This window comes from Oryzias latipes, chromosome 14 (genome assembly GCF_002234675.1).
Source record: "Oryzias latipes chromosome 14, ASM223467v1".
In the NCBI taxonomy this organism is placed as follows: domain Eukaryota; kingdom Metazoa; phylum Chordata; class Actinopteri; order Beloniformes; family Adrianichthyidae; genus Oryzias; species Oryzias latipes.
In genome coordinates this window covers 12,849,813-12,875,535 of record NC_019872.2, presented here as the reverse complement: position 1 = coordinate 12,875,535, position 25,723 = coordinate 12,849,813, and the positions used below count along the sequence as shown (strand labels likewise).

The following is a 25,723-nucleotide window of genomic DNA, read 5'->3' as shown; positions in this document are numbered from 1 at the left end:
TATTAATATATTTCATTTGTTTGGAGTACAATAAAATAAAGACTTAAAAAACACAGGATCAGTTAAAAATATGCAGTTTTAAAAGAGGCAAGTGTATTCTAGTTTCAGGACAGTATACAAGTCAGAAAAGGTGAAATTCAAAGACTCAGATGATCATCTTTTGTTCTTGATTTTGGCCATCATTAGCCAAAATCAAAAACTGTGTCGTTTTCCAAGACCTAGTTTCTGCAGAACAGCAGGACTTCATTCGAAATTTGCTTCTGAGTTGTGGACTGTTGACGCAGAGTAAGCCCACCCCCCTTCCCTTCACCATTGTGGAGTGGAAGCTTGTGGCCCGCCCAGTAAATACGTCATAGACTTTTTCAAACACAGTTTTTCGTCTGCTGCTGATCGACAATGATTTCAATAAATATTAAACTCAGAAATACAATTTTAAGCTTAGTTTTCTTAACATATGTCCTGAATCATGAGGAAAATGCTGCAAAAACACGTTGAAAACACCAAAAACACAATTTTCATCAGAGTGGGTCTTCAAGCTTGCTAGTGAAGAACAAACCAACGTTTCAGAGGTTGGGAGAAAGGGAGTTCCAAAACTGGGGGGCAAAACAGGTAAATGCTCCCCACAGTGATGAGACAAACAGAGGGGAGAACCAACTATTAGAGGAAGGAGGACGGTCTGAGGGAATGGGCCAGTGTAGCAACATAAACAAGGTCAGAAAGGTATAGGGGGAAAGATCATGGATAGATTTATAGAAGAAATATTTTGCAGAAACTCTGGTGCTGTAGAACATGTGTGATGTGCTGAATGCCACACAAGTTTAAGCGACCACTTTTAATGAAAAGACTTTGTAAACGCACGTGAACCAATGCTTTGTGCTTCTGCATTCTACGCCCGGATGGATTTATGTGACACCAAGTTTTTTATTTATCGGAATAGAGCTGTGAAAGAAAACGCCTGGAGACAGATTTTTGAGACATTTCAAACCAAGATGCTTCCAACTTTAGACACATGCACTTGTATCAGTTTTTCACACAGCAGCAATCTATGTCACCGTGAAAGCTAAGACTGCACCACAGGGACAGACAAAGCATGGGGTGACTACAGCTCACAGTGTTTCACTGTCGCATTAGAAGCCAGTTTCTCAGCTTTGTGTTTGGCTAGATACGTCCCAAAACTATGGACCTGTCCCAAACTTGCCAAATAGGCAGAGCGAAAAACCCAATTGTCATTGAAACACATCTAAATTTGACTGTTCTAAAGCTAATAATTCAGCAACTACATCTCAGTCAAAAGTCTACGACCCATAAATGTTCATTAAGTTAATACGTTAAAAAAATGAATAGTAGTCATGGATTTTTAAATTGACCACAGATAGGCCACCTACTGACCCGGTCCCGTTTCTCCCTTTCAGTGTTGCCAGATTGTGCGGTCATTTATAAAGTACAATACCAGTTCATTATTTAATGTTTGGTTTGATTGACTGGAAAAGGGTGAATGTAATATTAAAAATGGTCTCAAAGTTGTACTAACAAAGTTGCTAATTACAGCTAACAGGTTTTTGTGAGGTCAGGTGATTATTTGATGACTTCTGGGCTGGAAAACTGTGATACTATCAGGCAACGCCGGAACCTGGCTCAAATAGAAGAAGTCAGTCCCCATTGTGTGAAAAAACAAAAATCTAAAGTATATTAGCCCCATGAACTCTGTCTCCCAGTTGAAGGGGGAGCTAACACTGAATGTTATTGTGTCTCTGGAACAGGAAAAATGGTAGAAAATTACATGTAAAGTCCAATTTAAGTGTGTTTTGTAAATCACCTCCACTGCATAGTAGACCAGGGATTAAAAAGTAACAGCAGTTAGCACGACAATCCGCACAAAGATTTTCTGTCAGCTGCAGCTCACAAATAGATATCGAGCATCACTGTCTTTAAAAATGCACTACAAACCAAGCATCAAAATACCTGCTACACAATCACCTTTAAGATCCTCAGCTACTCGGATAACACAACCCTTGCTTTTTAGGATAAGTTGGGAAAAATGTTTAAACAGTTTTCCTCTAGAAATCTCCTGGTACCTGCTTGCCAGAGCCACCCTGGTGTAGATCTGTGTTGCAGATTTTGACCTTGATGACTGCCTTCATTTGTGTGCAAAGAGGCCTGCTTGTATTCCCAGTGAGTAGGTGCTCTAACTGAGTACAGTTACCAGCTTGGATTTCCTTCACCGGAGCAACAGGGCTAATCTTTTCAAGTGATGCAGCTCAGGCAGTCTCAACTCGTTAAAGTGAATGAATGACATACACTCCTCTGTAGGGGCTGCCACTCGTACAGGTTTACGTAGCCAGTGTGAGATCATTTTAACTTACCTAGGAGGACCAACACAGACATGTTTCCTAATTGATTTTATGTAACTTTGTCCGGACTTGCCAAGTTAATTCTTTACAAGCTCTAAAATCCTTATGAATGAGAACTCTCATCTCATCATAGACATTTGTCATATAGTTTGTTAAATTTCTGCTTTTTAAAATTCATTTTGTGCGATTAAAACACCACAAAAACACACATCTCAGTGGAGATAGCGCTGGTTAACGTTTCTTTGCATCTGTTAATCTCATTTAAGTTTGGTGACCTCATTGTTGTTCAGATTATGGAGCTAAGAATTGCTCCTGTCTGGAGAAGATATGCCACGTGGTGCAGTGTCCAATAAGCAACGCAAAGGGAGGTTAACCAGAATGGATGCGTGCAAAACACCACAACTTCTTTTTGCTTAAGATAACACAAACACAAAAGTAGAACTTTTTTTTGTGTGTGTGTGTGTGGGGGGGGGGGGGGGGGCATTCTCAGCACTAGCATTTTGTTCCAGCTCATCCATTGGATCTTTTTGGGGTTCTCTATGGAAAACAGGAAATACTGTGACACACATCAACAGAGGACCTGTGATGTAGAAATAAAGTTAAATAGGCAGTTTTCCCATATAATGGAAACATTCTTCTGTAAACATAACATGAATGAGATGTATAGAATGATGTTTCTCAAATTTGATGCATGTGACATTCTTAAAAATTTTAGTTTCTTCCAAAAAGCCTGGATCTTAATGAGTTTAAACGTTTTTGTGCCTAGTATGTGACGTTTCTTTGAAATGAGTAACAGAAACAAAAACATAGATTGGTCAAGGATTTGAAGGTGAAGCCATCTCAGAAAATAGAGAAAATATGTGAGTCTTTTCCACAAAGTATTGCAGTCATTTGACCTTTTCTATGGCTTATTTCTTGCTCTGATGGAGAAAAATTGTGTCCAATACAGGTTCCCTGATAACTTGATTAAACTGGGAAGCGTTTCAGGCATAACACGCAGCTGATCCAATTAAAGAGTATCTTCACATCACTTCCAAGGGATGTATATGTTTAAGAGCTTGGCCCATTGACACAACCTGGGAGGTCACAGATAGACTTTCCACATGAGGCAAGGACCAGAAATAGAGGTAAGCGCTGAGTTTGTCACATCACTTTCTCACATTAACACACAGTTGTTGAATTCTTTTACAAAACCTGATAGTAAAATAGGGCTGCACGGTGGTGTAGTGGTTAGCGCCTTGGCCTCACAGCAAGAAGGTTCAAATCCAAGCTGAAAACTTTCTGTGTGGAGTTTGCATGTTCTCCCAATGCATGTGTGGGTTTTTCCCGGGCACTTCGTCTTCCTCCCACAGCCCAAAGACATGCCTCATGGGTTGATTGGCTACTCCAAAGCCTGGTTTCCTCCAACGGGTATGGTCTGGACCCATTAAGCTGGACCGAAATCGTACCGTTTTTGGCCCCCCATAGGTCGTAGGTTAGGGGGGAGGTACTGTCATCACACAATAAAACTCATCCATTGGTGGAAGGTCATAACGACCAAACCAGTGCCAGCGTATTCAGCTTAGCCGCCCCTCGTCTCTCAACATTAAATGACTTGTATAAACAATGTATCAAAAGCCAAGCGGAAAAAAGGAGCTGCTGGATGACCTCCATTTTTGTTGTTGACAACTTTGCTTTTACTGTTGTTGCACCACAACAACACAAAGCTACGCAGTTTTCATCCTGCATGCGCTGTGATCTCTTTGATACTATATGCGCTTCAGCATCCGCTGACCCTTCTCCATCATTAAACGTGGACTACCACTGTGTGGCTGAGTTGCTGTCGTTCCCAAACTTCCATTTTGTTATGACAGAGCTGACAGTTGACTGTGGAATATTTAGGAGAAATGTGGAAATTTCATGACTGGATTTGTTGTACAGGTAACATCCCATGACAGTTCCACGCTGGAATTCTCTGAGCTCCTGAGAGCGGTCCATTCTTTCACAAATGTTTGTAACAACAGTCTGCATGACTGTTGTTGAATTTATACGCCTGTGGCCCGGCCAAGTGATCAGGACACCTGATTCTGACCTGATTCTGATCATTTGGATGGGAGAGCGAATACTTTTGGTAATATGGTGTACCTGACTAACATCAACTGCATTAGTGTTGCTATATTATATGAACATAATTCGCCCTTATTTACATTTTTTTAATTAAACTTGACATAACAACAAAAAATAATGAAAGTATTTATTTAGAGGTAAATGTTATTACAATAATCATACTTTACAGTCAGTAAACACAAAAAGTAAAAAATTATTTACATATATTTATTTTAAACTAAACTTATTTTATTGTAAAACATGAAATCATAACAATAATGAAGTTATATGTTGAATCATCAAATTTGGCACAGATATAACATCTTTAAACTTTAATTTTGCTTAATTGGTTAAAAAAACGAGGCAAAATATAATTTTGATTATAAATAATGTCTTGGCCTGATTTCTGACCAAAGCTCCTTGCAAAGGAATCATTAGAGACAATTAAACCCAAGGTTTCCATTAATTGGGAGTTTTTAAATGTCTGGGTTTTTGTCATGCCACTCAAGGTAAAAGAAAAGCTGCTCATTAATTCAAAAATTGTCATGATTTGTTCTTAAACAACTGGAGTTTACAGTTTTAGAGCAAAACTTATTACAAATCAAAGACTTAGATGTTGTTAATCCTCTTCTATTAATGAAATCCATAATAAAACTAAATAATCCTTAGGAAGAAAAAGGGATACGAGCTGCATTTTAGGGCATACATGTCTCAGTGAGCAGATTAAATATCTAAGTGCATAAAAATATGTTGTGAATATACATACATTTTGAAATCCACCAGGAGAATATATTAAACTTCTTTTTAAAGCTTTACTATTTTTACTGCATCTATCTTGAAAATGCTCTGACTTGTTTGTGGTGGAAATTAGAAAATAATTTGACAGATTTTTGAAAATAATCAATTTACAACAGGCACTTTTAGTTGTTTTCTTGTTCCAATGTGTGTTTTTTAATGTCCTGTTAAGTTGTTTCATTTAGTTTTAAGGTGCATTTTTAAAGGACAGCTGCCAACCAGCTAAAAGCCATTACTTTCAACATAATCTCTCAATGGTGAAAAAGACATCTTTGAATTCTGTTGAGTTTTGCATAGTATCTAAACATATTGCTGGGTGTCTCCATCAAAGTAAACCAAACCCTGGTTTAAAATATTTTGAATGGTGATCATTCATCAGTTTCTACTGGGCCTACAATTGATGAACAGAACTGCAATAAGGAGTTAAAACAAACTGCCGCTTGCAAGATTCAGTCCTTTGCAAAATCAATGTGTATTCATTAAATAAAGGTTGGCTCCACCACATGATAAAAATAAATGAATCTCATTCTACACAACCAGAGAGTTTTCATTTTGTGTTGTTTCAGTAATTATTGAAAATATATGCTTTTTAAATTTAGTGACATCAAATTCAAGATACATTTTATGACATCATAACAAAAATTTCAATTTTTACAAATTTGATTCAATTTGTTGAAATTTGAGTGCGGTGGCCCTGACGTGCAAATCACATCAACAAATCCCTCAACGCAAGAACACAAAGATCACAATTAAAAAGCCAAACAAATATTTAAAAAAACAGCATAGCGTTTTAGAAAACAAAACATGCAGCACGATGCGATACGGGTATCATCATCCAATCAGCGATGTCCCATGTTATCTATCCTTTCTGGTTTCTCATGTTTCGTTTTTTAAAATTTCATTATGTTTTTTGGAAATTACTTTTGTTTTCAGAATTTTTTTTGGTTTTTACGTTTAGGTTTCTGGAATTTTGTTTTGTTTTCTTAAATGCAATGCTTTTTTAAATGATTACTTCTTTCGTTTTTTTAATTGTTGTTGTGATCTTTAAAATGTTTTTGCGTCAAGTGATTTGTTGATGTGATTTGCACGTCAGTTAAGTCAGCCCATTCCCATGAGCATGAGCAGAAATCCCAGCATGCATCACTTTGACACACTGTTTGCTGCTCCTGCCAGCAACCTCAAAGGCAGAACCTCCTCCACCCATTCAGCATTAGATTTTAACATTCGGTTCCATAAGTTGACTTCATGTGCTGTTGAGTCCATCCAAACCACGTCGACTTCATAGCTTCTGCCTGCAAAGACAAACACACAATATAGTTTTGGTTGCACATTCATGTCAAATGTTGTGTTATTGTGTGTGAATGAGGAACAGTAATGAATCACCTGTCCCCAGCCCAAGCCTGAGTCCACCTATGTAGTAGTTCTTCAGGTGATCTTGATCCCACACAGTGATTTCCACACAGATCTCTCTGAGGTCGTCCAGTCTGAAGCCTTCGTACACCATAGTGTGGTTAAACATGGGGTTGACTGTCCTCTTCACCACGCGTGTCTTCTGTCGACTTTTACTGCTCATGTCAGGAAGCACAGTGCTGGAAAAAAACAAAACATGTTTTTCAGAGGCCCTTGCATGGGAAATGGAAAGAAAAAAAACACATAAAAGACAAATGTCGAATAATTTGTCATGACCTTATGAATAATCTGTCTGGCCCACAAGTTTGTAAAACAGTATTTATTTTCCCTAATTTTGTATTTTTGTGTAATTCAAGATAAAGATAGATTTTTTTTCCAGCAGAACTGTCAGAGAAATTCAGAAAATATGATTTTTAGAAAAATATAAAATAAAGAATAAGAAGGGAAAGTACATCTTAGTAATTGTCCACTATTGTTTCATCCAGTAATCTTTGTAGGGTTGCGGTCTTTCATTGATGCTTAGTACAAATTCCTTTTATGTAGTGCAATTGACTTTTTGAAGCTTTTTTTCCACTAAGCCCTTGAAATGATGTCTTTCAACAGAAATGTTCAATGTTTAAATTTAAATAATCACAGATTAAATTAACATTAACAGTTATTAACACATCTGCCATTTATTGTTTTATGACAAAATCAGCATTTTCACATTCTGGTAACATTAAGATGCTGTTTTAGTCTATATATTTCTTTCTTTATGATGCATTGGATTAGATAGATGTCTTCCTATTGACCGCTTATCAGCATCACATCATAACGTGTATTAGTTGCTCTCAGTTTTGTATAATTCATTACTTTAACAATGCAAATTTGTACCAACACATGAAAGTCTTCATTTCCTACCACTTTACAAACGGGTTAATCATGGATCCTCTCACTGGAAGAAGATTCTTGCAATCTTTCACCCAAATCTGGACCTCACCCATCTCTATTCGTGCTGCTCCACTGCCTGTGAACACACACAGCTCATAAAAAGGTAGACCTGATTACGTCACAAACGGGAAACCAAATGACATCAATCAAAGACTCACTCTGTGGGGGCTGCTGCAGGAATCGTAAAGCAACTCTCATTTCTCCTCTGCTGTTCATCGTAGAGCTCGATACCGCTAAAACCTGCACTGGAACCTAAATTGTGCAACTAGGGTCAGTAAAACTCTAAAATGTGCTGCAACATTGCAGACTAATACACTGACAAGAAGCTTTCACCTTTGCTTTAAGTGGAAATTCGTTAATCTGAGTGTTGCTGAAGTCCCACACAGACAAATCCAGGTCCACTTCGCCCAGGAAGCTGCTCCGCCCAAACGTGTCTTTGTGACTCACAGTGATGTTCAAATGCTGGATTCTTAACACCTCCATTGGGATTTTAAACTATGAAATCAAAAGATATCAACACATATTAATAGTATTTCTCTCCTCCATATATTATAATGTAGCAACATTGATAGAGTTTTGTAAATTCTCCACTATTTTTTAATTTAATTCACAAAATATAAATTTACATAAACTTAATTTACTTGATTGATTAAGTGTCAGTTCACAGCCGAAATGTTTAAAATAGAATATCTCCAGCTAGCTGGTGTTAGAGTAGAGTCTACTCTTAAACCAGCTAAAACCACCTTCAGCTCTCCTTCAACCAACAGTATTTCCACCAGCATCCTCTCGGTGAACAGTGCTGATGTTGGTCGTAGTTAAACTGATCTGGTATGAATATCATAGTTCTGATTCCCATGTTTGGTTTGGCAAAGATGTTACGCCAGATGCCCTTCCTGACAGAACCCCCTGTATTTATCTGGGCTTGGGACGGGCACATTAAGACCCTGGTTTGGCATGTCAGAAAGTGGGAAACTTTTGTGTAGACGGCAAAATGTTGGTGGCAAAAGAATGACTTTTTGGCTTATAAGAAGTTTAACTCAGAGACGCCAATTTTATTTCCATCTCTGAAAAAAAACAAAACATTAACGCTTTTGCTTTCATCTGGATGCAAATTAAGATAATTTTGGAGCTGAAGTTGTTTGGTCCATAATTGCATCTATAGGTGTCAAGGGGGTTAAAAGGAAATTGGAGACGTATTCTCACCCCTAGGACTTCATTGTAGGTTGGGCTTAGTGTCTTCTTCTTCACTGAGGTTTTTTTCTTGCCCAGCTTTGTTTTGTCAGGGAGAAGGCTGCATTTCACATATCTGCAAAAGCACGATAGGGTAAGTATTATTATCAGAAATGATCATCAGCCATCTTTGTCAACCCACTAAAGCACATTCGATGACAAAAAAAAAAGAAAACTGGTTGTTCCCTTTATTTACGAGGGTCAAAACAAAGAGGAAGGTGATTTTGACACAATTACACAGAAAAAGATCGACACTCAAAGACATATACACAAAATAAACACCTGCTTTAGCCTGCAGCATAGACATGTGACCTGCTAGGATCCAGCTGTTGGTGTGAATTATTGTATGCTGCCTGCAGCAGGGAGGTTAGACAGCTGCTGCTACATTGTGTATAATGGTCCGGCCCCTCCCATTGGGGGAAATACAGCAGGTTAAGCTGCTTAAAGGAGTGAGATGGTTTTACAAAGTGGAGTTGGAGTGGAATCTTAATCCCTTTACGCAGGCCGGATTGAGAGTGCTACTATGAGAGTGCCACTGAGTGTGAGGCTGAAGACGTACATTGACTGCTTTCCAGCATCCCACAAACCTTTGTGCTTTTCAGGAGAAGCTGGATCTAACCCGATCCACATTCAGTGCGTCGGCTTTATTGAGTTTATGGTTGCTGGGTTCTGTGTTGAGACAGATTTTTGTCTCTGGCATTTGGAACAGAGGGGCCAGGACAGCATCTTTATTTTTATTAACACATAAAGCTATATTTTAATTTCTACATTAATTACATTTATCCATCTATGCATCCATATACAGTAGATATCCCCCCATCCCTCCATCCTTTAGGTCTCTGAAAATAGTGAGTTTGAGAATCTCTCCATTTATATTAGAATTTACTGTATGAAAGTCATTTGTGGAGGATTTCATTGACTGACATGCTTACATTATAAACAACTGAATCACATCAATTTTGTTTAAAACAAAACAAACTTAAATGAGCATGATGAAGTGGAAAAGCACAAATGGACATAAAAATTGACATACGTGAATTGACATTTAATGAAATTGTGTCAAATCACACTTAATATTAATTTAAAACATTTGAATTAAAATCCAGTCAATTTAGTATTTTGGCAGAAATGATCAGCTGACATGTATGAGGAGATGACTTCAGATGAGACCATATTTTCTTTGACAAGCTTCATGTTACCAAAAAAATGTAACACAGATACTCTTCTGTTTTCAGCGTAACATTTATGAGAAACACTTACGGATCGGTACGGTTCTTCTTGGGGTCCGCCACAGCCAGACCCCTACAGAGCACCACAAAGATCTGAAACTCTCCGAGCTTCTGGATGTAGGTCAGTGCAAACTGTATGCTGCCCTGGACCTCAGTGTCTCTGACGTCTGCAGGGCAGATGCTGTTCAGGCTGCTGCTCATCTGTTTATTCATAACAAGACAGAAAAAATGCTTGGGAACCAATTAAACTCATTCTGACTCGTTTTTTTTTTAAATATAAATAGAATTTCAGTGAGGTTTGTTAACACACAGGGGACATGGAGTCCATTTCTGAGGAGAAGCTCATGTCAGAGATGGAGCTGTTGGTGTTCCTCCTGTGTCCAAAGCTGGTCTCAAACGTGTTGTCATTGGCTCTCTATGAAAAAAACAAAACAACAAACGAATAAGATGAGAATACGATTTCACCTGTAACTGTGCTATGAACAAGTAGGAAACATTTCATTTTCTTTTTTTTAAAGAGGGTCTTCCAAGTTGAACCCAGAACTATGTCACAATGTATGCACAAAACTCCCAAAGGAACCACTTCAATGTGCTCAGACTCACACAATCAAACCATACATACAGTACATGTTACATTTGCTCATTCAAGCGTGTGTGTGAGTGTGTACATGTGTGAGTTTACACATTTGTGTATTTAATTATTCAGATGTACTTTGTTTGAATTGATGTTTTTTCTGTTTGTACACAAAATCTAGTCTTTCTGTCAAAGATTTAAATACAAAACCTCATGCAGCCTTTTTTGTTGGGAGTGATTGAAGTTTAGTCAATAATTAAGTTTCTGGGGGGGTGGGATTGGAATTGATCCAATGAAGGCAACTGCAACATAACTTCCGTTAGTACAACTTAACAAGGAAGTGCGCAAAGAAAAAAAACATTTAGACTTTATTTACCTGATCCAGCTGAAGAGGAAGAGAATAGCTGGTCTTCATTTTATTTGACCTGGAGAAACTTATAGCTGTTTTTGGAAGATAAAACAGAAAAAAATGACAAAAAGAGGCTTTTTACAACATTACAAAAGTTCAATATTTAAAGACATTGCAAATCACTGCTTCTAAATCCAATCGACACTAATTCTTTATCATTTCCTACTCACTTTACAATTATTTTCTTTTAAAGTAAACATCGTGTGACCCTGTCTCGACTTTGTTTAGCAACAGGTGAAGAGGAAGACATACCCTCATCAGTGTTGGTGTTGGGTAGCTCCCTCTGCTTTCTTACAGGAGAGAAACTCTCCATCTGTCTGGACTCTGACTTTATCTTCTGCTGCGGCTCTTGTGCAACTTTCACCTCGGGAACGATGTCTATTGGAAAGGTTTTCAATGGAGACTCTCTCAGCCTAAATTCCTTGGCACATGAGGATTCTTGAGGTAAATCGTTTGGGGGGTAGGTTTTACTTGGACTCTTTCTGATTTTTTCAAACTTGTCTTTTGATTTCGGAATCTGCCATTCACTGAAATTTGGGGATTGTTCAGTGTCAGCCTTGGCGTCACGTTCTTGAACTTCCCCACATCTGAAGCTGCTTACTTGTGAGCCATCTGGACGGGGACGCTCTTTAGTATTGTTTTGATCCACTTCCTCCCCAGATGTTACTGTATCTTCTGAAAAAACTGGGTTGTTCGTGAAAATGGAGCTGCTCAAAGCTTCTTCTGGAGATGAGAGTTTCTTGTCCATGAAATGTCCTGACGTGCCCTGGCTGTCCTCTGGCTCAGTAATCTTTAACTCTGTTGCCAACAGAGCGTCATCCTCATAAATGAACACTGGGTTGGCTCTGTACGTCTCATCGTCTTTCATCGTGTCATTCTCCATCTGGGATGGCATATCCTTTTCTATGGGTCTTCCTGTTGTGTCCTCCTGATTTCCAATCTGAGGTGAGACGCTGTTGTTTTTCGCATTGGGGTTTTTATGAAAGCTGTAAAAATGAACAATCTTGGTCTTGGTTTTGTGTTTCACCTCCTGTCCCGTTGAGGATAAATCAACACTTGTCTTTTCTGTCATCCAAGAAGCTTTCAAGTTGGATTTTCTCTTCATGACCTGAGCTTGGCTCTTCGACCCCTCTTGTTGATTATCCACATCTAATAATGTCAGTGTTTCTTTGAATGGACGGTTCTGCAGCACAGCAAGCTGCAGTGACCTGACTTGGGAGATCGGAGTTGTCTGTACTTCTTCTTCGTGAGATTTCTTCTCAATCTCATCTTCTGCTGGTGTACAGGCCATCTCTTCCTGCTCCAGTGTGTGGAGTCTGCTTTCATACGTTGTGGGAGGAACCTGAGGTGACCTTTCAGAGCTGTGTTTGAGGCCTGAGGTGGCATTTGAGCTGTCCTCAGGTGAGCGTTCGTCTGGACTGCTCCTGGCTTTAGCGAGGAAGGGACGTTTCTCCACCTCCTCCAAAGCAGAAACAAAGCTGAAAGCTGCTGGGATTATCGACTCAAAGTAACACTGCTCACAGACATCTGCAAAGAAAGACGGATTATTCGTGTATATTTCACCCTTTAAATACTTGACAGCAGAAGTACCAACTGTTCTCTGTGTGCATGTGTGACCCAGTGTTGGGATTTTATTTGTTCTACTATTCAGAACTGTTTCATATCTGAAGTATGAGCGACTTCATAAATTAAGGAGTATTTTTAACCGGCCAGGAGTCTGCGGAAAAAGCATGAACACTTTTAGTCTGTGTTTTAACAGTTCTGTTTGATGAAACTACAAGATAAGGGATAATTTTGTTTTTTCTTAACTTTATTTTACTTTTGCAAAACTTCAAAGTAATTTTCTGTAAGATAGTTATGCCTATATTAGCAGAATTATTTATAGCCCCTTAATGATCTAAGCTTTTCCGAATATGGGCCATTGGGGCGGACTAAAGTATAATGCTATGTTCATACCAGGCATGTGATGCTTGTTCAAGAAAACGCAAAACTTGCATTCTTGAACGTGCGTTAAGCACAAAGTGTCACTACCCGATTCTAGTGCATGTCCGCCACCTATAGTTGAAAGAGGCTCAGTGCAAAATATTGGGCCAGTATAAATTTCCCAAATTTTGCTCCAAGCGTTTTCTTTTCAGAGCTCTTTTCTGAGACATGAAAGACTTGGTGTCATAGAATTCCGTCAGGAAACAAACGTCAATTATTAATTTTTCCTCCCTGATCAATTTCCAAATGGAAGGCAATTCCATGAATTAAAGGGGATGCTATGCATACATCACGTCCAAGTCCGTGATTGGTCAAAGTTGAACCTGATTTAACACTCAACGTGTGTTCAATGGTTGCATGTTTCATTTACAGAGTGCAAAAACGGTTGTGGAAAGTTGCACAGCTATGCATGAATGCAAGAGTTTTGAAAGTGAAAGCCCAAAACGCACATTTACTTAGACTTTTTTCACAGGAAGTGGCCACTTGAACATGCATTGCAGAGTGTGGTGTGACTTTCTTGAGTTTTGTTCAGTCCACCCACACCCACCTTGCAATCACTGACACACACAACTTTGAGCTCAAACTAAATCTACTGAGTCAATTTTTGTTAAATGCCATCTGGGAATCATTTGAAAATGTTTTCAGCTTTCAGTGGTCATTTACGGAATTACAGCATCTTATAATTTCAGATCAGTTCCAAATTCAGCGACGGATTTTAAGGGGCTTAAATTCAACACGGACGAGGAATCATGAGTGCAAAGATAATTAATATTGTATCAACAAAAAACAAAAGCTAGTGTGAAGGCATGTAAAATTAAGATTTTAGTGCAAAAGCTATAGAGTGCCTCTACAGCAAAACAGCCAAATGAGTAGTCAGCATGTCCTAGAAGGCTGCTCTCAGTCTGTCAAAGCACCCTGACCTCTGACTGACTGCGGGTGAGACGTTGCTTTGGGGACTTCACCCTCCGCAAAAACTATTCACATGTTACACCCTGTCTCAAATAACTTAAAACCTAAAAGACAGGACTGTAGATTTCTATAACTACAATATGATATCAGTAAATTCTTATCATATTACAAACAAAGCAATTATCCATTGATTGTTATAAAAGTTATTGAAGTAAATTGCAGAAAGCAGCTAGATTCATCAGAAGTACGAAAAGGCTAAATAGTCAAATACTAAAACAGGAATAGTTGTTAGACACCTGATTGTTGAGACATTTCGTTCTTTCCAACTTTTAGATCTGCAGGCAAACAAAATTCTTACCACCAAGGTTTTGATGATGGGAAATGTGATGCTTCTGGACATTCGCATCATGTTTGCAGGGGAGTTCACCTTCCTGTGAGTCCTCCTGACTCTGCTGTAGGCAGGATCTGCGTGTGCCAGTGACTGTACTGATCTTAAAAGTGCTGGTGTTTTTTGTCTCTGAAGAAGTGAGAGGTTGGATTCCTAGCATACTCTGTTCTTGAAGATTCTGCAGGTCTCTTATGGCACTTTGGCCACCAGACTCAAAACTGTCCTGTTTCTTGTCTGTTTCCTGGCTGACTGGAGTCGGAGCGTCCAGGTAGGAACATGGAGCCACCGTGGAGCTGGAAGCAGACAGGTTCTGAAGGATGATGTGCATTTCAGTAAAACTTCTGCCACGTGATCCATCCTGAGAATTCATATTTGACCCGGTTTTTTCAGGAACAGGAAATGAAACAAATGCATCCTCTGTGATTGTGTAATCCTTGATCTTTTGTTTATTCTGTGCAGCAGTTGAGATGAAGCTGTCAGCTGATATTTTGGTCTCTAAATGAAGCAAAATATAAAGAAAAACAAATAAAGGACATTAGCTTTAGGATTAAGTTTTCTTCCGTGTGTAAATACAAATCCACTAATTTAATATCAAATAATTACAAAAACTTAGTTTGAAGTTACTTAACCTATTAGACATGAGTTAAATATAAAATGAGAGGACCACTGTTTTCCTATTCCTTCATCTCTTTCAGATTGTGTTGTTGCCAGGAGAATCTGACATTGCGGCTCACATCTGCCCCCTGGTGTCTCTTGAGCGAACGCCAGCTGTCTTACAGTTTTTCTCAGTCGCTTTAGTACAATTCTCAAATCAGAGTTGAAGTTTGCAAATACGTGTGTGCATTTCTCAAAACAATTTGTACAGACAGCAAAACACTGTGGATTTCTTGCAAAAGCCTGTAACTTGCTCAAAATCTTTAGTTCATCTCTCAAAACTAAGTCTTTATGTCATTGAACATGTCAGTGCCATCAGAATGTCAAGTCCTTCTGTCATTGTCTAGGAACAAGACAGTCAAATGACTTAGTCATGTTGTCAATATAACTGTGTACTTTAGAGGGAGGTTCTGAAGTAAACTATGGCTAAAGTTTTGATGACAATTATTGTAAAATGTAAGTTACACCTTTTTTGTTTGATTGCAAGAGACTGGACAAGATTCACATTTACACTTTTATTGTTCATATTGTAATTTGTTGACAGACCATGTCATACCAACATAGAAAAAACACACTGCAAACAGTACAGTTTTTCTCAGTCGCTTTAGTACAATTCTCAGATCAGAATGAAATTCCCCAAACTATTTGTTCAATCTTCACATCATGATGTCACTTGTGCACATCATATAAGCAGTTTCTCACTTCTTTGAACAAGTTGCAATTGCTTTGGTACATCCCTGCAAATGATTATGTACAATTCTCTGTTCTTTGCTACATTATCAATTGTTTATGTCATGTTGATCAAAATGTATTATATAGTTCACTGTGCAATAGTCTTACTCCTCAAAACACCTAGTCATTAGTTCATCGTATAAGTCATTAACTGCAAAATGGTTGACCAGGTTTCATAATGTGACAAACATATTTCGCTGCATTGCAAGAGAGGATATTCGCTGTGATGTGGATGAGAATTTGTGGCAAAACATAGAGGAACGACAAGAGGTGTAGGAAGACCTCACCAATTCCTACTGCACTGCCTGTACTGTTGTAGAGAATATTGTCCTATCTTTTTTTCCCTTTGTGTTACTGTTTGCAGTGGGTTTTTTCTATTTTGGTATGACATGGTCTGTCAACAAATTACAATATGAACAATAAAAGTGTAAATGTGAATCTTGTCCAGTCTCCTGCAATCAAACAAAAAAGGTGTAACTTACATTTTACAATAATTGTCATCCAAACTTTAGCCATAGTTTCCATCAGAACCTCCCTCTAAAGTACACAGTTATATTGACAACATGACTAAGTCATTTGACTATCTTGTTCGTAGACAATGACAGAAGGACTTGACATTCTGATGGCACTGACATGTTCAATGACATAAAGACTTAGTTTTGAGAGATGAACTAAAGATTTTGAGCAAGTTACAGGCTTTTGCAAGAAATCCATAGTGTTTTTCGGTTTGTACAAATTGTTTTGAGAAATGCACACACGTATTTGCAAACTTCAATTCTGATCTGAGAATTGTACTAAAGCGACTGAGAAAAACTGTAACACAAAGGGAAAAGAAAGATAGGACAATATTCTGTCCAACTGTACAGGCAGTGCAGTAGGAATTGGTGTGGTCCTCCTACACCTCTTGTCGTTCCTGTATGTTAGGCCACAAATTCTCATCCACATCACAGCGAATATTCTCTCTTGCAATGCACCAAAATATGTTTGTCACATTATGACAACTTGGTCAACCATTTTGCAGTTAATGACTTATACGATGAACTAATGACTAGCTGTTTTGAGGAGTAAGACTATTGCACAGTGAACTATATAATACATTTTGATCAACATGACATAAACAATTGATAATGTAGCAAAGAACAGAGAATTGTACATAATCACTTGCATGGATGTACCAAAGCAATTGCAACTTGTTCAAAGAAGTGAGAAACTGCTTAAATGATGTGCACAAGTGACATCATGATGTGAAGATTGAACAAATAGTTTGGGGAATTTCATTCTGATCTGAGAATTGTACTAAAGCGACTGAGAAAAACTGTAAGTGTAGGAATCCTAAAATCATTTTTTAAAAAGTGTAATGCCACATATTTTTTGTTTGTTTGTATTAGTTATAATTATCTGTGCTTTCGAAATTTAATTTGACTTCATATATAAGTACAAAATTTTTTCTTTTATTTTTACTTTTTTGGACTTCTTTTATTGAAAGTCTACAGGGCTTTGGTGAGTCAAATTGAGACAGTAATGATTTTTGTCAGTTCAAACGGACACGATCAACGTAATGCAAAACAAAATAAATAAAAATTGGTAAAGCTTGCATAAAAAAGAATATTTTTTAAACACAATCATTTTAAAAAGAAGCATTTTCTTACAAATGACATAGTCTCATACCTAATTAGTAAAAAACTAGTTTTGTTTTTTTAAGAATGACGATTTTCACATAACTTCATACTCTGAGCTCTTATTAACTGTTTAGGAGTCATACAGTTCAGATTAGCACATTGGAATGTTTTTCTCTCTAAATCTATGCTTTGACTGATAAACTCTGGCTCTGAAACTTGCCCTTGAGAAAGTTCCTGGTGTATTTTTGTCAACTCACTCCAGACAGATGAAAGGAAACCCTGGATGTTACTCAGATTGACATGAAAGAAAGTCACATTAACACCTGATATGACATGACAAAGAAGACATTTACACTCACCGCCTCTCTGTGTCAGACCTGGATCCTTTTCTGCATCCTCTAACTGACAATCCTGCTTTTTTAGAGAGTGTTGATCATCAAAAGGGTTTTCTCTCTTCTGTACAGATGACAGTAATGTAAAAAAAAAAAAAAACTAAATTATTACGAACTGTCATTTGACTAACTGTTGTCAGTAAGCCATTAAAAATCCCACCTTCAGAGGAGATCTTAGACCAGCTTGAATGTTCTTCTCAGTGTTCTGGAATCTGTGGATAGAACAGATTTTTTCAAAACTATTTTCCATTTAATCCTAATTCTGGACCTCAACACTTCCAAAATTGTATTTTTATAGCATCTATGGGAATTTAAAGAATTTTTTTTCTAGTCAACATGTAAGAAATTATAAATTGCAACAGAATGAATGAGTAATAACAATAATAACAACAGAAAAATGAATAAAAATTTATGATATATCAATCAGCAGAGCACATATAAGTAAAGTAACTTTGGAACCTCATGTTGCTTCAAAGATTTCTAAATTCTGTTGAAAACATTGAGATTGTTTAAGCCTGATTTAGAAAATAACTATAATTTGAAAATGTATTGCTCATTTTAAAAATCGGTTCTTTCTTCACAGCATACAGTTATTTTGAAAAGGTAATCAATTAATTCAATAATTTTAATCCACACCCAAATTAATTGTTTTACACAATTTTTTTTCAACAATACAAGTAACATTTTTCATTCATTCATTTATCTTCTTCTGTTTGTTCCCTTTCGGGGTCACAGGGCTGCCGGAGCCTATCCCGGTCACTTGTGGGCGAAGGTCGCCAGTCCATCTATCTATCTATCTATCTATCTATCTATCTATCTATCTATCTATCTATCTATCTATCTATCTATCTATCTATCTATCTATCTATCTATCTATCTATCTATCTATCTATCTATCTATCTATCTATCTATCTATCTATCTATCTATCTATCTATCTATCTATCTATCTATCTATCTATCTATCTATCTATCTATCTATCTATCTATCTATCTATCTATCTATCTATCTATCTATCTATCTATCTATCTATCTATCTATCTATCTATCTATCTATCTATCTATCTGTCTGTCTGTCTCTGTCCATCATTTTCTGTCTATTATTATTTGATGAACGTTCATTTTTTTGAAGATTTTCCTTATTAGACACTTTTTAGCTTCACTGATGGCCAGTAAAGGCTCTCAATACGGCGTTTTAAATGAAACATTGACTCTTGGGAAACAGTGCATTCTTGAAGGGGATTACTGTCCGTCCTCAGCAGCGGAGGCAAACAGGAGCATGTGACATTTGAAAGAAGATTAAAAGATCAATGGGGCCCGTTTTTCTCGGTAACCCCTTAAAGTGTGCATTTTTTCACAGAAGGAGTTACTCAACTTACAAGCAACTTCAAAACAACATTAAAAAAGAAAGGAAAACCCAACCCAGCACGCCACAGCACACAGAGACACTCAATATCAATAATCTGGAACATTTGACCATTATTCTGAAGTGGTGATTCTAAAATTAAATAAGAGATCGCAACAAAAATAAATATTCTATTCTTTAAAACACTTAAATGAAAGCAGCATCTCTTTTGGTTACAAATTCCAAATTGTCAAGTTTTTGACTTTTTTTTTAACCAAATCCATTCATCCATCCAAATTCTGAACCACTGAATCCTTTTTTTGGGGTCACACAGTTACTGGAGCCTATCCCCTACTGTTGGGCAAAGGCAAGGGTGCACCCTGGACAGTCTGTCTCAGGAATGGTTCTACACTTATAATACAGAAATGCTGCAAAGACCTCTCAATGCCTTATTGCTCCAGTTTTTTGGGAAACATGTTTGTTTCGTGATATTTAGCTAAAAATGTGGGCTGTAGGAGGAAAGAGTCTGCCTTTAACCCGTCTTCACTCACCCATCAGTGCAGAGCTCAGCCTCCTGTGATCCACGGAACCCAGAAGGAAAGATTTCCTCTGTACTTTCACAGCTTGTGAAGCTGCTGCTTTTCACCAACACATAGGAGGCCTTCACTGTGGCATAAAGGACACAGTTGTTGTCAAAAACATCGGACAGATATCCAGACAACGTTTCCAGAGCCACCGAGCAAAAGGCACCGAAGATATGAAATATTTTTGATCAGCAGATGTGTGTTTTTGATTAGCTGAAATCTATGCCTCAAAGGGTGGAGGAGCAAGACTTATTACCAGTTTCAGATCACGTTTGACAGGTCACTAATTTTAGAATTTCAAGAATCTCCAGAAGTCTGCAGAGCAATTCTAACAGTGACCTCTTGAATTTAGCCAAAAATCAATTTGGCTAAAGGTCAATCAATGCATTTAGCCATTTTGGGTTCAAGCCTTAAACCTCACCACTCCAACAGTGAATATTGATGTTTTTCTTCAGCCATTTCAAACTGACCTCTATTTATTTAGACTTTAAACAGAACTAACTCAAAGAAGGAATTAGTTTAATGTCTCAAACTAAAGCCACTTTCAGATCATTTAAAGCTGTGTTGTTTTTAATGTTAATAGTGGTAGATTAAGCCATGGGAGTTATGTAGATTGTCAAATGAATTCTATAAACTGCTAAGTCATGTTTTCTGTGCAAAAAATTCATGAATTAAATTCATAAATTTTGCATTCAGCAAACTATTTTACTATCGGACATCTCAAGACTCCAGAGCTGAAAGCATCACATGAGTTGTGTTGGTTCTTCTCTAACCCAATATGTTGATTAACCTTTTTATTTATCTTTTTATTTCTTTCTTTAAATCAATAAACTTTTAAGTCTTACTTTTTTCTCCTCTTTAAATATAAAACCCCCTAAACTGTAACACTTTTTTGTTTTTTGTCATACATGTAAGAAATTATGAATTATGACAAAAAGAGAAAATGGTACCTATAACAATAATACTATTATAATTAAGAACAAAAAACTTAGAATTAGTAAAATTACACAACTAAATAAAGCTAATATTTTAAGATGAAATAGAATAACTTTATGAATAGACAGAATTGACAAAAAGTCCTACATTTCAAGTTCTTCCCTCCAACGTATTTTTTAGAATTACCGTAGTTTTTTTGGCTTACAGTCATGACTGTGAACATGATTAATGTATAATTTATTTCAAGTAACCTTTATTTTATTTTACTGACATTTAGGTAATACCAACCTGTTATAATGCCAAAAAGTGCATATATTTGGGAGTTACAAATGTCAAAGGTAACTTTGGATAACCACAGTGTTTGTTATTGTATGAGCTATGAAAAACAAAAAGCTGCCTTGCATCGATCAGGTGAAATGTCACTAAGGAAATATTGCAAAAAGAAATAGGAGGTGACAGGAACAAAGTATCAAAGGAGCAATGTAGGGCACCAACATCTACATTTGAATCTTAAGTGTTGGAAATTCAGTTTTTGAACTGATTTCTTTACAAAACGTGAACATTTATCCAACTATTTTATTTGGGTCTGCAAACCCCTTACATGTTATGTTGCAGTGTTTCTAAACACAAAAAAAGTATATTGACTCACTTATAGTCAGTGGCTGATGCCGCCTGTCTGCCATGGAGGCCATGATGATGTCAGAACCATGGATCCGGTCCTGGTGGCGAAGCTGTTTGGTCTCGTAGAACCATTCTCCAGTCAGGAACTTCAGCTGACTCTTATCGCTCACAGTTTTCTGGAGCGTTCTGACAACAAATGATCAAAATCGAAAAAAGGCTTATTTCTTCAAAACATCTTTTTAAAATCTCATTTTACCAAACTTTAAATCAACAAAAAGCTGCAACTCAGAGGAAGTTTATTCAACTTTTGTGATATTTAAGCAACAAAACTGTCTCTGTAATGGATTTTAGATCCATGTGTTTTATTTAACCCTTGTGCTATCCTAGGCACTTTCACATTGGGAGTTGGGTCATCTAGACCCACTAGACAGTGCTCTGAACCTTTTTTCTTCAATGATTTGTGATCTTCACTGGTGTCCATGGATTACATGAAATCTTTCCACCTTTTCCACCTTTGTCATGGTAGGGAGAACACATCAATGCAAGGGTGGGGTCATTTAAGATAGCACAAGGGTTAAATGCTAAATTAATATTGTAAAGGTAAATTCTCAATTGTTTTTACTCAATTCAATTGTTTGTTTCAATTGTTTTTTTAACAGCAGATTTTTAGTTTATGGATGACAAACATTTCTGTAGGGTTGATAATGCAGAGACGGCGTATATAAACGGAACTTTTATTTGTATTTTTCAGCACTGTTGGGAGAATCTCTAGCTGAAAAACGCCTGGACAAAAAAAGATTCTCAGATATGTCCCATGTAGTAATTGTTCAAAAGTTAATTTGTTGCTCAAATTAACTTTTGAGCACCTCACAAAGACTCTCATTCTCATTTGAAACATTTGAATAAATGGGTCAGCAAAATCTCACTACCGGTACTTTTGCTGAAGTTGAAAGAAGGCATGTTGGTCCTCAACTGAGTGGTTTATCCATCTTATATCATATAAAGACACTCTGACCCACACTGATAACAATTGAATTTTTGGTGTCTATAACACGTTCTTTTTCGGATGTACACTACGGTACATTATCAAAAATATTCGCTCTCCCATCCAAATGATCAGAATCAGGTGTATAAATTCAACAATAGTCTGCATGACTGTTGTTACAAACATTTGTGAAAGAATGGACCGCTCTCAGGAGCTCAGTAAATTCCAGCATGGAACTGTCATGGGATGTTACCTGTACAACAAATCCAGTCATGAAATTTCCATATTTCTCCTTAATATTCCACAGTCAACTGTCAGCTCTGTCATAACAAAATAGAAGAGTTTGGGAACGACAGCAACTCAGCCACATAGTGGTAGACCACGTTTTCTGATGGAGAAGGGTCAGCGGACACTGACCAAAAATATAAACGCAACACTTTTGTTATTGCTCCCATTTTTTCACATCTTTTACTCAAAGATGTGAAACATTTTCCACATACACAAAATAACCAGTTCTCTGAAATATTGTTCACAAATCTGTCTAAATCTGTGATATTGGGCACTTCTCCTTTGCCAAGACAATCCATCCCACCTCACAGGTGTGCCATATCAAGATGCTGATTAGACAGCATGAGTATTGCACAGGTGTGCCTTAGACTGGCCACAAGAAAAGTCCACTCTGAAATCTTCAGTTGTATCACACAGCACAATGACACAGATGTCGCAAGTTCTGAGGGAGCGTGCAATTGGCATGCTGATAGCAGGAATGTCCACCAGAGCTGTTGCTAGGAAATTGAATGTCCATTTCTCAACCATAAGCCGTCTCCAAAGGCGTTTCCGAGAATTTGGCAGTACATCCAACCGGCCTCACAACCGTAGACCACGTGTAACCACACCAGCCCAAGACCTCCACATCCAGCATGTCCACCTCCAAGATCGTCTGAGACCAGCCACTCGGACAGCTGCTGAAACAATCGGTTTGCATAACCACAGAATTTCTGCACAAACTGTCAGAAACCGTCTCAGGGAAGCTCATCTGCATGCTCGTCGTCCTCATCGAGGTCTCGACCTCACTCCAGTTCGTCGTCGTAACCGACTTGAGTGGGCAAATGCACACATGCGATGGCGTCTGGCACGTTGGAGAGGTGTTCTCTTCACGGGGGAATCCCGGTTTAGACTGTTCAGGGCAGATGGCAGACAGCGTGTGTGGTGTCGTGTGGGTGACCGGTTTTCTGATGTCAATGTTGTGGATCGAGTAGCCCATGGTGGTGGTGGGGTTATGGTATGGGCAGGCATATGGTATGGGCAAAGAACACAGGTGCATTTCATTGATGGCATTTTGAATGCACAGAGATAGTGTGACGAGATCCTGGGGCCCATTGTTGTGCCGTACATCCAACAACATCACCAGATGTTGCGGCATGATAATGCACGGCCCTATGTTGCAAGGATCTGTACACAATTCTTGGAAGCTGAAAACATCCCAGTTCTTGCATGGCCAGCATACGCACCGGACATGTCACCCATTGAGCATGTTTGGGATGCTCTGGATCGGCGTATACGACAGCGTGTTCCAGTTCCTGCCAAGATCCAGCAACTTCGCACAGCCATTGAGGAAGAGTATACCAACATTACACAGGCCACAATAGACAACCTGATCAACTCTATGCAAAGGAGATGTGTCGCACTTCATGAGGCAAATGGTTGTCACACCAGATACTGACTGGTTGTCTGAGTCCGCTGACCCCCTCAATAAAACTAAACGGAAGATTTCAGAGTGGCCTTTTCTTGTGGTCAGTCTAAGGCACACCTGTGCAATAATCATGCTGTCTAATCAGCATCTTGATATGGCACACCTGCGAGGTGGGATGGATTGTCTTGGCAAAGGAGAAGTGCCCAATATCACAGATTTAGACAGATTTGTTAACAATATTTCAGAGAACTGGTTATTTTGTGTATGTGGAAAATGTTTCACATCTTTGAGTTCATACCATAAAAAATGGGAGCAATAACAAAAGTGTTGCATTTATATTTTTGGTCAGTGTAGTATCAAAGAGGTCGCTGACTTTCTGCTAAGGCAATTGTTACAGAGCTCCAAACTAAATGTGACCTTCAGGTTAGTCCAAGTAAAGTACCTTGGGAGCTTCATGGAATAGGTTTCCATGGCTGAGCAGCTGCATCCAACCAAACATCACCAAGTGCAATGCAAAGCGTCAAGTGCAGTGGTGAAAAGCATGCCGCCACTGGACTCTAGAGCAGTGGAGATGCCTTCTCTGGAGTGATGAATCACACTTTTCCATCTGGCAATCTGATCGACAAGTCTGGGTTTGGAGGTTGTCAGGAGAACGGTACATTTCGGACCGCATTGTGAAGAGTGTGACATTTTGTGGAGAAGGAATTGTGGTAAGGGGTTGTTTTTCAGGGCTTGGCCCCTTAGTTCCCTTTGAAAAGAACTCTGAATGCTTGAGGATACCAAAACATTTTGGACAATTCCATGCTCCCAACCTTGTGGGAACAGTTTGGAGCAGGCCCCTTCCTCTTCCAACATGACTGTGCACCAGAGCACAGAGCAGGGTCCGTAAAGACATGGAGGACAGAGTCTAGTGTGGATGAACTTGACTGGCCTCCACAGAGTCCTGACCTGAACCCCATAGAACACCTTTGGAATGAATTAGAGCGGAGACTGAGAGCCAGGCCTTCTCCACCAACATCAGTGTGTGACCTCACCAACGTGCTTTAGGAAGAATAGTCAAAAACTCTTATGAACACCCAGAAGAGTTGAAGCTGTAATAGCTGCAAAAGATGGACCAACATCACATTGAACTCTATGGGTTAGGAATGGGATGTCACTTCAGTTCACATGTGAGCCAAGGCAGGTGAGTGAATGCTTTTGGTAATAAAGTGTATTTAAATAAAATTAAGCACAACTCAGAAGTAAATTTCTAATGATCTTGCCTCTCTGCAGAGACTACATGTCCTAGAAAACAACAGTTTTTTTTCAAAAAAACAGCATTATAATGTTTAGAAGACTACTGGGAATGCTTTTACAAACAATACATCAAAAGATAAGTGGACTTTAAGTTAAATTAAACTGAGGGACTTACTCGATGCGCCGTTCTTCAGCCTGTTTGAGCTCTGCATCTCTTCTCAGGACAGCCAGGATGCACTCTTGTTCCTCTTCTGTTAGGAAGCTCAAATCAATCATGATTCTTCCTTTCCTTTTTGTCCGGTGATAATGTCTGCTTTTTCTTTTTAGTCTAATAACTGGACATCACTGCTTCCTCAAGCCGAATCATCTGAGCTTTGCGAAAAAACAGAATAAAACAGCAAAGAATGTCAAGGCAAGCTAGATTTTTAATTTTTCCCTAAAACACATGAAAATATTCTGGATTTTGTAACCTTTTAGACCAAATTGACATGTAAAAACAAACACTGCAGATTCATTTCAGTTTAATCACCCTGTTTTTCTACTTTGACCTTGTTGCATTGAATGTAATGTTCTTGACATGGCCATGAGTTTTACAAAGTTTTACAAATCTTGTGGAAAAGGGGGAGAAAACGT

General features: G+C 38.2%; 2 protein-coding genes across 6 annotated transcripts in view; both read right to left on the bottom strand.

Annotated features, from left to right (window-relative positions):
* Window positions 1–2,217, bottom strand: part of LOC101168565 (disks large homolog 2) — a 53,084-nt gene extending 50,867 nt beyond the window's left edge. For 3 of the 5 annotated variants that reach the window (XM_020708843.2, XM_020708845.2, XM_020708846.2), the window contains exon 1: window positions 2,076–2,215. In XM_020708843.2, the coding sequence (XP_020564502.1) occupies window positions 2,076–2,141 (66 nt within the window). In that variant the 5' untranslated portion in view covers window positions 2,142–2,215. Of the gene's footprint in view, window positions 1–2,075 lie in introns of all 5 variants that reach the window. The other 2 variants (XM_020708844.2, XM_020708842.2) reach the window with 2 other exon arrangements.
* Window positions 2,218–6,250: 4,033 nt separating this feature from the next.
* LOC101168808 (synaptotagmin-like protein 2) lies at window positions 6,251–25,458 on the bottom strand. Its single transcript, XM_011483540.3, has 16 exons — window positions 25,266–25,458; window positions 21,205–21,362; window positions 19,587–19,701; window positions 17,851–17,902; window positions 17,658–17,754; window positions 14,264–14,788; window positions 11,266–12,540; window positions 10,981–11,045; window positions 10,341–10,445; window positions 10,062–10,231; window positions 8,775–8,877; window positions 7,905–8,066; window positions 7,730–7,823; window positions 7,542–7,647; window positions 6,615–6,820; window positions 6,251–6,523 (listed from the first exon to the last, which is right to left on the bottom strand). Exons 1-16 carry the CDS (start codon window positions 25,364–25,366, stop codon window positions 6,372–6,374), a joined length of 3,486 nt encoding a protein of 1,161 aa, XP_011481842.1. The 5' UTR covers window positions 25,367–25,458; the 3' UTR covers window positions 6,251–6,371.
* Between the last annotated feature and the right edge of the window lie 265 nt (window positions 25,459–25,723).

What these genes read in the sequence shown, in the direction of transcription:
- LOC101168808 (XM_011483540.3), bottom strand. Translation starts at nt 25,366, where the DNA reads ATGATTGATTTGAGCTTCCTAACAGAAGAGGAACAAGAGTGCATCCTG. An exon ending in GCATCAGCCACTGACTATAA is followed by an intron (nt 19,702 to 21,204) that starts GTGAGTCAATAT and finishes TTTATGCCACAG; the next exon opens with TGAAGGCCTCCTATGTGTTG. An exon ending in AATTTCCACTTAAAGCAAAG is followed by an intron (nt 7,824 to 7,904) that starts GTGAAAGCTTCT and finishes TGCACAATTTAG; the next exon opens with GTTCCAGTGCAGGTTTTAGC.